This window comes from Equus przewalskii, chromosome 9, assembly GCF_037783145.1.
Source record: "Equus przewalskii isolate Varuska chromosome 9, EquPr2, whole genome shotgun sequence".
In the NCBI taxonomy this organism is placed as follows: Eukaryota; Metazoa; Chordata; class Mammalia; order Perissodactyla; family Equidae; genus Equus; species Equus przewalskii.
In genome coordinates this window covers 7,931,176-7,944,433 of record NC_091839.1, presented here as the reverse complement: position 1 = coordinate 7,944,433, position 13,258 = coordinate 7,931,176, and the positions used below count along the sequence as shown (strand labels likewise).

General features: G+C 39.1%; 1 protein-coding gene across 9 annotated transcripts in view; it reads left to right on the top strand.

Moving 5' to 3' along the window:
* LOC103543496 (abasic site processing protein HMCES-like) overlaps positions 1 to 13,258 on the top strand; it is a 103,136-nt gene that overhangs the window by 16,019 nt on the left and 73,859 nt on the right. For all 9 annotated transcript variants that reach the window (XR_011522241.1, XM_070557600.1, XM_070557596.1 and 6 more), the window contains 2 exons: positions 3,757 to 3,900; positions 4,687 to 4,812. Coding sequence is in view for 8 of the 9 variants with exons in the window: in XM_070557600.1 (XP_070413701.1) it covers positions 3,757 to 3,900; positions 4,687 to 4,812 (270 nt within the window). In the remaining variant the exon portion in view is untranslated. The remainder of the gene's footprint in view (positions 1 to 3,756; positions 3,901 to 4,686; positions 4,813 to 13,258) is intronic.

The window sequence follows — 13,258 nt, the reverse complement described above, 5'->3', positions numbered from 1 at the left end:
CCTGCCTCTGTCTTTAAGGGAGAAAAATACATACATGTATATATATACACACACACACCCCCACACACACTGTTGCTCCTCATTATTCATATATTTCATGTTTGCAGATTTGCCTAAAATTTTTTTGTAACCCCAAAAATAATACTCATATTGCTTTCTCAATCATTCATGGACATACAGAGTGGTGGAAATTTTGAGTCATCCAACATACACATTCCCAGCCGAACCTGAAAAAGGCAAAGTTCTACCTTCTTGTTTCAGCTTTTATATTATAAACAATTATCCTTTTTGTTGTTGATTTAGTGGTATGTTTTTTGCATTTCTGTGCTTTTTTTGGTGATTTCACTGTTTAATATTGTCCCCAAGCATAGTGCTAAAGTGCTGGCTAGTCTTCCTAAGTGAAAGAACATTATAGGATGCCTTACAGAGAAAATACACGTGTTAGATAAGCTTGACTCATGCATGAGTTACATAGTGCTCTTGGTCATGAATTCAGTGTTAATGCATCAACAATATACATGGAATACAGTGTCTTTAAATAGAAATACACATAAAGTAAGGTAATGTATTGATCAGTTGATGAAAATGTTGTCTCCATAGTCTTGTGGGAACCTAACTCTGTATTTCCCCTAAGAGCAGTAGTTCAGAATTTACTAATTCAGTGTTTGCAGTGACTTTGTAGAACCTAACAGCCGAGAATAAGGAGAATGGAGTGTGTGTGTGTAAAGGGTGATGAAGCTGATAAAGGCGATTTTGGAAGAAATAGGACAGGATCTTATCAGGGGCACAGTGGAGGGATTAGCTTTAAACAAAAGGGAAGCCCTTCCAAGTCTGGTCTGCTCCTGATGATCCCTTCCTTTCTTGGAATTCCATCCTCTTGACTTTTCTCATTCTACTTTTATCTTCCTGAGTACTTTCTCTTGGACCTTTCACATTTCTCCTTTTTTCTTTTTGTACCCCCAGGTTAAACCCTGTGCTTGATTTATTCTCGAAGAAACTTCCATCCTCCTGGCTTGAACAATCACGTTTATATAGAAATCTTTGCTATTTGTTTCTAATCATAACCTTAGAAAAATATTAAACTAGAATTTGGGTGTTTATTTCAAGCCACACATATTAATGATCCTGCCAGGTAGGTGTTGTTCACTCTATTTTTACCGATAAGGAAAGTTGAGGGTCCAAGAAGGTGAGACTAGTCCAACCTCCTAAGTAGCAGAAAAGGGACTTTTGGACCAGAGTCTGGGTCTTCTTACAAAGGCCCTATTGTTTCCTCTGTGCCAGAGGTTAGCAAACTATGGTCCTCAGACCAAATTTTAGACATGCTTTTTTTTGGGGGCGAAGGGGTGGGGTGAGGATGATTGGCCCTGAGCCAACATCTGTTGCCAATCTTCCTCTTTTTTTCCTCCCCAAAGCCTCAGTACATAATTGTATATCCTAGTTATAAGTCCTTCGAATTCTGCTGTGTGAGGTGCCACCACAGCATGGCTTGATGAGCAGTGTGTATGTCTGTACCCAGGATCCAAAGCCGCGAACGCCGGGCTGCTGAAGCAGAGTGTGCACACTTAACCACTATGCCACCGGCTGGCCCCCCGACTGCCTGTTTTTATAAATAAAGTTTTATTAGAACATAGCCATGCATATTCAGTTCTTTGGCTGCTTTCACACTGCCAATAGTGGCAGAGTTGAGTTGCTTGAATCATTGCAACAAAGACTGTATGGACTCATAAAGCCAAAAATAGTTACTATCTGACCAATTCTTTGTACCATACTGCCTCTCTCCTAAGCTCAATTCCAAATCTCTGAGTGCTTGTTGGACATAGTAAACGGTTCTGCTTTGATTTTATTCTAATGATTTTAAACAACCTTTGTATTATGTTCACCAGTGAGGAAGTAGGCCCAGGCAATGCGGGTATCATTTGCTTCTTGGTTGAAGTCTGGGGCCTCAGCTGAGAAGACTTGGCATCTGGGATTAGAATCATCTAGAGCAGGAGTCAGAAAACTAGGGCTCTCTGACCATTTTTGTAAATGAAATTTTATGGAACACAGCAACATCCATTCATTTATCTATTGTGTATGGCTTTGTCCCTATAACAGCAGTTATAGTTACAACAGAGACTATATGGGCTGCAAAGTCTACAATACTTAACAAGTCACCTTTTACAGAAAAGTTTGCAACCTCCAATCTAGAGGCATCTTCCCTATCCCTTTGTCATCATCCCTATTTCTTTTTCCATTCACCACCACAATTGCATTTTTTTTTCTATCTTTGGATGTCTTTTATTCTCACTGCTGTCACCAGACCCACTGTATCTTTACCCCTGAACCATTGTAGTACACCTGGAATGCACTCTGTGTTCATAGTCTCTTCCCATATTGTACTGCACCATGCAGAATAGTGTGTCTGAGCATTTTAGTCTAGAGATTTCATCAAATTGTCAGGGGTCAATTGCCCCAAAAAATTTAACAGCCTTGTTTCAGGGGTTTCCAAGATTACCCGCACATTTAGAGATTTGTTAGGACTCAGCATGTAAGACATATCATGGCTAAGGTTTATTACAGTGAAAGGATATATAGTAGAATCAGCAAAGGGAAAAGACACAAGTAGAAATCTGGAAAAATCCATGCATAGGCTTCCTTATGTTCTCTCCTTCCTGTGAGGGGACACACTAAGCATGTTGCTTTTCCAGCAAAGAAAACTGCAGTAACGTGTGTAGTGTTTCTGCCCAGGGAAACTCGTTAGAAACTCAGGGCTCAAGGTTTTTACTGGGGGCTGGTCACATAAGCACTCTCTGCCTAGCAAGTACCAAAATTCCAGACTCCCAGAAGGAAAGCAGTTCAGCATAAACCTCATGTTTTGCACAGACAGGCTAGGCACAGTAAACCATCCTTATCAGTTAGGAAAAGGTAGGAACACTCTAAATCCAAGTTCCCAGATGCTAACTGAATACAAACCTTGTACGCAGGCCCTCCTAAAAGCTGCATCCTCAGGCTTGCTGTAACACTTTTTTGTACAAAACCGCTTCCTGCACATTCTTGACATGGCCTCTTTGCTCATCTAATTCCATTTCTGGTCTTCTCTCGCATCTGTTCTCTGTCTGAATAGTGTACCTCTTGTGGAATCCAATTCAAGAACCACCCCACTACACTCCCACCTCTTCTGCCCCTTCTAAGGAGCCGATACATCTCCATTCCATCTCTCACAGATCACTCTCTGCTCTTTTGACACTCACTGTATGTACCTCTTATATGGCCCTTAGCCTATTGTATCTTGTATTATTGCTTGCTCTTTTTCTGTCTGTGTGGCTTCACATGTTAATAGTGCAAGCCCTTTGAGGTTAAGCACTCTTCCATGTGCCCCCATAGCACCCTGTGCATTCCTTGATCATAGCATATACTTCATTGTATTATGGTTGTCTGTAATAAGTGTTTTTGAGAGCTGAGACTAAGTAAACTTCAGGGCCTAGCACTATGTCTCTCCTATAGTAGGCACTAATTAAAAGCTTACAGGAACTAAACCTCTTTGTATCCCCCATTCTACCCAAGCAGAATGTCTTACATTCTAATAAATAGGCTTGCTAAAGAACTCAAGTTATCATATTATGATAAATCATTAAAATTGTTTTCAAGTGAAATCTTTCCCTTTTAATAATGTTCTTTGTATTTCGATACTAATAGTAATGTAATACATATGCTAAATATGGTTTTCTAAATTTCATTATGATCCCCTCACTGGATCTTAACATCTTTCTGTGACAGGGCACAGACTCTTCTGAGCGTATCATTGTTCCCATGCGATGGGGTTTGGTCCCATCTTGGTTCAAAGAAAATGATCCTTCCAAGCTGCCATTCAACATTACCAATTGTCGTAGTGATACCATAATGGAGAAACGGTCCTTCAACGTAAGTATCTGGTCTAGCGAAAAAGCACATATTCTGTTCTTTTTTTCTAACAGAGCAATTAGTGCCTTATATACCTGAGAAATAAAATTAGGTTTTCTTGGAACCTTCCTTAAGTTTCCAGAGTGTGTTCCCAGTTGTTAATTTTGAGTGCTGTTCAGTTTATTACTGTGTAACAAACCATGCCAAAACTTAGTGGTTTAAAACTGAACAGTTTATTATTTCTCATATTCTATGGGTTGACTGGGCTCAACTGGACAGTTTTCACTTGGAGATTCTCATGCAGTTATAATCAGGTGACATCTGGGTCTGGATGTTCAGGATGGCTTCTTCACCCACATGTCTGACACCTCAGCTGGGATAGGTAGAACTGGAAGCCTTTCCACATGCTTTGCTGGAGGCTGTCAGAGTATTCAGGCTTCTTACATGGCGTCCTGCTTACCCCAGAGCTCGTGATCCAAGAGAGCAGGGCAGAAGCTGTATGACTTTGTGACCTAGCCTTGTGGGAGGGGACTACATAGTTTGTGAATACTGGGCTGCATGGCTCATTGAGGGATCAACTTCAAAGGCTAGCTACTACAAGTGCCTATTTGTTAGAGAGCTATTGCTGCTATGTACATTATTTAATCTTTTCAACATCCGTTTAAGTGGTGACTTTATGCATAAGAAAATTGACGTACAGAGAAATAACAGCTGTGAGGTCACACATTGGTAGACCTGAGATTTTATTCAAGTCCACGAAACACGATTATATCACTAAGACCACATCTTGCTCACATTTTCCCTCAGGTGCCTCTGGGAAAGGGAAGACGCTGTGTTGTTTTAGCAGATGGATTCTACGAGTGGAAGCGATGTCGGGGAACGTACGACAGGCAGCCATACTTTATCTACTTCCCCCAAACCAAATCAGAAAAGGTATCGTCATCAGCACTCATAGTAGATATTTGGAAAGGTACAGAGAAACTAATCTAAACAAGGGCATTTTTTTTCGTTCCCTCATAGAGCTTTTTTTTTTAATAACAGCTTTATTGAGACAGAATTTACCATAAAATTCACCTTTTAAAGTATATAAGTCAGTGATTTTTTAGTATGTTCAGAGTTGTGTGATTATTACTACCATCTAATTTTATAGCATTTTTATCACCCCCAAAAAGAAACCCCATATCCATTAGCAGACACTCTCCATTCTCTTCTACTCCTTCCAGCCCTGGCAACCACTTAATCTACTTTGTCTCTCCAGATTTGCCTGTTTGGGACATTTCATATATATGGAATGATACAATATATGGTCTTTTGTGTATGACTTCTCTTGCTCAGTATAATGTTTTCAAGGTTCATCTGTGTTGTAGCATGTATCAGTATGTCGTTGCTTTATGGCTGAATAATCCATTTTTCAGACGGATAGATCACATTTTGTTTATTCGTTCACCAGTAGATGACACTTGGGTTGTTTCTGCTTTTTGGCTATTATGAATAATGCTACTGTGGACTTTCATGTACAGGTTTTTGCGTGGATATATGTTTTAATTGCTCTTGGGTTTATGCCTAGGGGTGGATTTGCTAGGTCATATCATAACTTTATACAGTCATGCATCACTTAACGATGGGGGTACATTCTGAGAAATGCGTCATTAGGTGATTTCGTCTTTGCATGAATGTCATAGAGTGTACTTACACAAACCTAGATGGCATAGCCTACTACACACCTAGGCTCTATGGTCCTAAACTTATGGGACCACCATCTATATGCCGTCCATTGTTGACCAAAACGTTGTTATGCAATGCATGACTGTATTTAACATTTCCCTCACAGAACTCTCATCTTAAGACAAACAATCAATATGGCCTGTTTATATAAGGTTATAAGGAGATTGAAAACAAATCAGACATGCCAGCATCATGTTTCCATTTTAATTACATTTATTGCTTTGACACTACTAAAGCCTCTGTGTTCTCTCACTGTAGTGTGCTTTGTTAAAATTGGGAATTGTTTGTTCTTCAGATAGTGTCATCTCATTTCGGGGACTCTCATAGTCAAGAGCCTTTGCCTCACCCTCAGAAAATCTCTCTAGCCAATCTATTAATGCACAGATGATTTGGTGGAGGAAAAGAGTGATCTATAAAAATAGTTAAATATTAAACACTTACTGTAAGCCAGGTACTATTTCTGGGAACTTAATGTGTATTATTCAGTACTTCTTATAACCCTTTGAAGAAGGTACTGTTATTCTCATTTTACAAATGAAGAAACTGTAAAAACTCTCTTGTTCTCCAAGACTCTTATCTTAATGTCACCTAACGACCATTCATTCATCATTCAGTATAAGCCCTTGCTTCTGAGGGGCATGGGCAAGAAACAGAAACATGTACTATTTTATGGTAATTAACTGGTGTACAAATTGATCAAATTAGGTATTGGGGGAAGAACTAGAATTGGAATGTTTAAATCCTGGACTCCCTAATTCAGAGCTTTAACATTGTTAAACAGCATGAAACTTTTTTATTCTTAATGGTTAATCCTTAATGTGGTTGGTCACTGATATTCCATCTCTTGTGTTGTTTTGGGGTAAGAGATTGTTGGTTTGTCTAAAGGCAATCAGATGGCTACTGTGATGCTTTGTCAGGAGGTTTATCCTTCAAATAATTGTTACTTTTTTACCCCTTAAGGGCTTTCCTGTACTCAGGAGCAGGTCTTTTATGAGGGAAGGGTACTAGCTAAGGTGGAGGCCAGAGTGGAGATTAAATTTTCAGAGAGGAAGAAACGCCAGCTCAAAAATTGTCCATGGTATCTCTTTTTCTCCCTTAATTCCAGGATGCCACTCTTGTTTTTATTCAGATTAATTTTTTTTTTTTTTGAGGAAGACTAGCCCTGAGGTAACTACTGCCAGTCCTCCTCTTTTTGCTGAGGAAGCCTGGCCCTGAGCCAAGATCTGTGCCCATCTTCCTCTACTTTATATGTGGGATGCCTACCACAGCATGGCATTTTCCAAGCAGTGCCATGTCCGCATCCGGGATCTGAACCGGCGAACCCTGGGCTGCTGAGAAGCGGAACATGTGAACTTAACCACTGCTCCACTGGGCCAGCCCCTAAGATTAATATTTTTTATAATTAAAATTTTTATTGAGGTAAAAATTTACGTAACATAAATTTCACCATTGTAACCATTTTAAAGTGTGTAATTCAAGGCCTTTAGTATATTCACAATGTTGTAAACTACCTCCACTATCTAATTCCAGAACATTTTCATCACCCCAAAAAGAAACCCTGTACCCATTGAGCAGTCCCTCTCTGTTACTCTCTTCCTCCAGCCCCTGGCAATCATTAGTCTGCTTTCTGTGTCTATAAATTTGCCTATTCTAGACATTTAGTATAAATGGAATCACACAATATGTGTCCTTTTATGTGTCTGGCCTCTTAACATGATGTTTTCAAAGTTCATGCATACAGTGTGTATCACTACTTCCTTCCTTTTTATTGCCAAATAATATTCTATTGTATAGATACACCACATTGGTTGATGGATATGTGGGTTGTTTCCACTTTTTGGCAATTTTGAATAATGCTGCTGTGAACATTAGTATACAAGTATACTTCAGTTCTTTTGGGTTACGTTCCCACGCGCATTGTATGAGGGTTCTGGTTTTTCCGCATCCTTGTCAACACTTGTTATTTGTTCATTTTTTAAAAAATTGTAGCCATCCTAGTGAATGTGAAGTGGTATCTCATTGTGGTTTTGATTTGTGTTTTCCTAATCTCTGATGACATTGACCATCTTTTCACGTGCCTATTGGCTATTTACATTTCTTCTTTTTAAAAATATCTATTTAAGTCCTTTAAATTGGGTTGTCTTTTTTTTTTGTTGAGTTGTAAGACTTCTTTATACAATCTGAATACTAGACTCTTACCAGATACATGATGTGCAAATATTTTCTCTCGTTCTGTGTATTGCTTTTTCACTATCTTGATAGTATCCCTTAAAGCACAAAAGTTTTGGTACCAACACAGTGGCACAGCGGTTAAGTTCTCACATTCCGCTTCTGTGGCCTGGGATTCGTGGATTCAGATCCTCAGTGCAGATATGGCAGCACTTGGCAAGCCATGCTGTGGCAAGGCGTCCCACATGTAAAATAGAGGAAGGTGGGCACAGATGTTAGCTCAGGGCCAGTCTTCCTTAGCAAAAAGAGGAAGATTGGCAGCAGATGTTAGCTCAGTGATAATCTTCCTCAAAAGAAAAAAAAAAAAGCACAAAAACCTTTAATTTTGATAAAATCCAATGTATCTATTTTTTCCATTGTTGTTTGTGCCTGTAGTGTCTGTCATACCTAAGAATCCGTTGCTAAACTGAAGGTCATAAAGATTTACTCCTCTGTTTTCTTTTAAGGGTTTTGTAGTTTTAGCTTTATTTTTCGATCCTTGATCTATTTTAAATTAATCTTTTTGTATGGTGTGATTAGAGGTCCAGCTTTGTCTTTTGCATGTGGTCATCCAGTTATCCCAGTATCATTTGTAGAAAAGACTATTCTGTCCCCATTGAATGGCCTTGGTATCCTTGTGGAAAATCAATTGGCCATATATGAATGGGTTTATCTCTGGACTTTTAATTCTATCCATTGATCTATATATCTATTCTTAGGCAGTACCACACTGTAGGTTTTTGTAAGTTTTCAAATGGAGAAGTTTGAGTTCTCCAATTTTGTTCTTCTTTTTCAAGATTCCTTTGGTTATTTGGGTTTCCTTGAAGTTCCATATGAATTTTAAGATAGCTTGTCTCTTTCTGCAAAGACTTTTGGAATGTTGATAGGAATTGCATTGACTCTGTAGATCAATTTGGGGTGTTTCCCAAATTGCCATCTTGATAATATTAAGTCTTCCAATCCATGAACACAGGGTATCTTTCCATTTATTTAAGTCTAATTTCTTTCAACAATATTTTATAGTTTTCATTATACAAGTCTTGTACCTCCTTGGTTAAATATATCCCTAAACCTGGTATTGAATAATACTTTTGCTTGTTTTTGGACAATGCAAGTACCTTAGAAAACTTTCTCCTCAGGGTCAATGTACACAAATCAACAATATTTTTATATAGTAGCAACAAACAGTTGGAAATAACAGCATATTTGTAAGCTGTTGGAAATAATGCAGTAGAGAGCAGGGAGAAAGTGTAAGTCACTAGACGGTCGTCCTTGCATAGGTAAGAAGGAATGGGATCTAGTGCACCAGAGGAGAGGTTGACCTGGCAAAAAGCATAGACCAAAAGAAAGGGGAGGGAAGACAATATATATAGTAGGTGGGGGGATGCATATGGAAGCTGTCGTTTTTTTTGGGTTTTTTTAATAAAGATTTTATTTTTTTCCTTTTTCTCCCCAAAGCCCCCCCTGTACATAGTTGTATATTCTTAGTTGTGGGTCCTTCTAGTTGTGGCATGTGGGACACCGCCTCAGCGTGGTTTGATGATCAGTGCCATGTCCGCGCCCAGGATTCCAACTGACGAAACACTGGGCCACCTGCAGTGGAACGTGCAAACTTAACCACTCAGCCATGGGGCCAGCCTCCAATCATTACCTTTTTGTTAGTTTTTTCTCTCTCCCATTAGCTCTACTTTTTTTTTTTTTTTTTAAGTAAGATTAGCCCTGAGCTAACATCCATGCCCATCTTCCTCTACTTCATATGTGGGATGCCTACCACAGCAAGGCTTGCCAGGCGGTGCCACGTCCGCACCCGGGATCCGAACCGGTGAACTCCGGACCACAGAAGTGGAATGTGCGAACTTAACCACTCCACCACTGGGCTGGCCTTCTGCGTTTTTTTTTTTTAACTCAGTCTCCTCTCTATGGTTTACCTAGTTCCTCTAGATAGGCTAGAATTTTTCTTTGCCAGCTTATAGTTGTGCATTCCTCAATGTGCCTATGTATATTTACAGTTTTCCAACAATAGCAAACTATCAGGATATAACAGGTAGAGCCATTTCTGGTTTTATTTGTGTCCAGTCAATGTATTAGCCAAGTGTTAGCCATCTTCCAAGGAAAGGGAAGGCAGCCTCTCTACAGCCAGGTCTCTCCCAACTGGAGAGATGAGACAGCATTTGACAGCAGCCTCTCTAAGGACCCTAGGTAGCAAGTAGACAGATATGGCTCTTCTGAGAGAATACTCAGAGAATCTCAGAGAATCCTTCTTCCTACCCTCTTGAAGTAGCTGTTAAATGCAAGGTCCCAGTCCTTCTTCACACCACTGGCCCTTACTCTTGCCTCAGAGGAGCCAGCATGCTTGTCCTGGCTATTTTGTTATTCTAGGGATGGAGTCAAGGCTATGCATTCAGGCTGCCATTTTCCCAGATTCTACACTGTGGTTTTTTCCATTTAAAATTAACTGTAATTCAGAACTTCTGGGGCTTATTACCGAGGGAACCACTCCATAAGGTTTCCGTTCCTTTGCTTCTCCATCTTTACATTGGGAATTGTACAGTCAGCCGTAGTGGCCTGGTGGTTAAGTTGAGCACACTGCTTCAGCAGGCCAGGTTCAGTTCCCGGGCATGGACGTACACCACTTGTCTGTCAGTGGCCATGTCATGGTGGCAGCTCACATACAAAAAGAGGAGGATGGCAGCGGATGTTAGCTCAGGACGAATCTTCCTCAGCAAAAAATAAATAAATAAGTAAATAAGGAATTGTGTATTCAAAAGGAGAATTTTCCTCTGGCATTCTTCTTGAGACACTGTTAGGCACTTGTGTGGACTAGAATGACACTTTCCTCAATTCTATACAATTAGTCTCTTAACTGTAAAAATTTATCTGTTTATTCAGTAGACACTTATTCCCCATATACCATTGTGCCCTGCTTGGCTCCTGGAAATCAGTGAGACATGATTTCTATCCTCGAAGCTTTACAACCAAGACACAGATAATTAAATCAACAGTCGCAAACTAGTGTTGAATACTCAGGGAAGGCTTGCTTCTGAGGTGATCAGGGCACAGAGCACAGCATATAACTCAGACTGGGGCATCATAGAAGGCTTCACAGAGGAGGGAATTTTGTAGTGATTAGAACATTTAATGTAATTATTCATCTGATAGGGTTAAAAATTCATTATTTTGCTAACTTTTCTGTTTGTTTCATCAGCTCTTTTTTCCTTTTCTCCTATTTTTTCTGCCTGCTTTTGGATTGAGTATTTTTTTATGTTTGCATTTTATCTCCACTATTGGCTTATTATTTTTACTTCTTTTAAAAATGTTCTTAGTAGCTGCTCTATAATATACATTTTAAATTAATAACAATCTACTTTTAAATAATATACTACTTCTTGTGTAGTATAAGAACCTTACAACAGTATATTCCTGATTCCTGGCATTTTTGGTATAGTGTCATATATTTTACTTTTTCATATGCTGTAAACTCATAATACATTGCTACTATTTTGCTTTAGACAGTCAATTATATTTTAGAGTGGTAAAAATAAGAAAGGGAATTTTACATTTACATTTATTTTAGCCATTTCCATGAATCTTCACTTTTTGGGTAGATTCAAGTTTCTCTGTGGTATCATAGTCCTCCTCCCTAAAGAATTTTCTTTAATATTTCTTGTGCAGGTGTGCTGGTAATGAATTCTGTTTTGGTTTTTCCAAAAAAGTATTTAGTTCTTCATTTTTTTAATCATCATTATTTTTTTATTGAGAAATAATTCACATATTGTAATATTTGCTCTTTTAAAGTGTATAATGGTTTTCAGTATATTCAAAATGTTGGGCAACCATCATCACTATCTAATTTCAGAACATTATTGTCACCCCAAAAAGAAACCCTGTACCCATTATTTGTCATTCCCTTCCCCCAGCACCTGGCAACCACTATCTGCATTTTTGAAAGGCACTTTCACTGTGTATGGAATTCTGGGTTGGCAGTTTTTTGGAGTTTTTTTCCATCACTTTAAAAAAAGTAGTGCATTGTCTCTGGGTTTCATAGTTTCTTTTGAGAAGTCTATTGTAATTCTTGTCTTTTTTTCTTCTGTCTGTCATGTGTACTTCCACATTCCTCTTTGGAAAATTTTCTCTTTGATTTTAGTCAGTTTGAATATGATGCATGTGGGGTGTATGTGTTTGGCATGTTCTCTGAACTTCTTAGATCTGTGATTTGATATCTTTCATAATTTTTGGAAAATTCTCAGCCATTATCTGTTCAAATATTCTGCCCCATTTTCTTTTCTCTTTCTGGGATTTTAATTACACGTTAGATAATTTGATATTGTCCCATAGTTCTTGGATGTTCTCTTCTGTATATTTTATTCTTTTTTCTCTGTGTTTCAGTTTGGGTATTTCTTACTGACAAAATAAATAAAAATTTTATTAAGTTCCCTGATTCCTTTTTATTTCACTGAAATTCCTTATTTGTTCATGCATCTTGTCCACCTTTTCTGCAAGAGCCTTTAACACATTAACTATACTTATTTTAAATTCCCCGTCTGATAATTTCAGCATTTGGGAAACGTAATCTCTTGAGTCTGGTTCTGTTGATTTCTGTATCTCTTGGCAGTTCATTGTTCTTTCTGGCTTTTTTGTGTGTCTTGTAATTTTATATTGATTTCCAGACATCGTATCTAGGACAGAAACTTAGATAAATAATATTTATGCCTGGAAATGAATACACTTGCTTTGTATTAGGCCATTAATGTGTGAAGTTGAATCGATCTTGACAGGTAGTGAACTGGGTTTGGGTTTTGTTGTTATGATTGCCTTTGTTCACCACAGGCTTTTAATTTCTCTGGTGCCACCTTGTGTTTAGGGTGAGGGTTGATTTTCCAGAGGGTTTTTTCTCAGTAGCCTGCTCCCTTCAGCTGTAGTACTTCCCTCTGAGTCTTCGCTTTAGAGAGGATCTCTCCATGCTCTTTCTCCTTCCCCAGAATTGGACTGCTGTTGCTTGTCACTTGGTGCTTGCTAATCTGAAGGGGGAAGAGAATTCTCTGTCATCTTGGCTCAGTCTGTCTTAGGCAGAACTGTGTCCCAGGCTCTCAGGCTTTCTCAGTAATGCTGCTCCTTCCCGAGGGGAGTAGAAGGTTTTTTCTTCTTGTCCTTCCCCAGCATCAGTGGGTCTTTACCTGTATCTTAGGGACAATAGGGCTTATTACCCTTCCCCTGGCCGCTTAAGGCTTTTGTTCCTTAGAGGAGAAGTGATTAGCTGAGGCCCTCTCCGCTGGGTATGCACCAGCAAGAATGGCTTTTTCCAGTCTCTTGCCCTGCCCCCAGTCTTTCTTGCGAGCACCTGGAGAGGTCCATAGAGAAGAGTCTGCGAGGTGATGCCAACTTCCCTGATTTCTGCAGCTGCCAGGGGGTTTGTACTCTCCCAGGCTAACCCACACTCTGCTTTTAG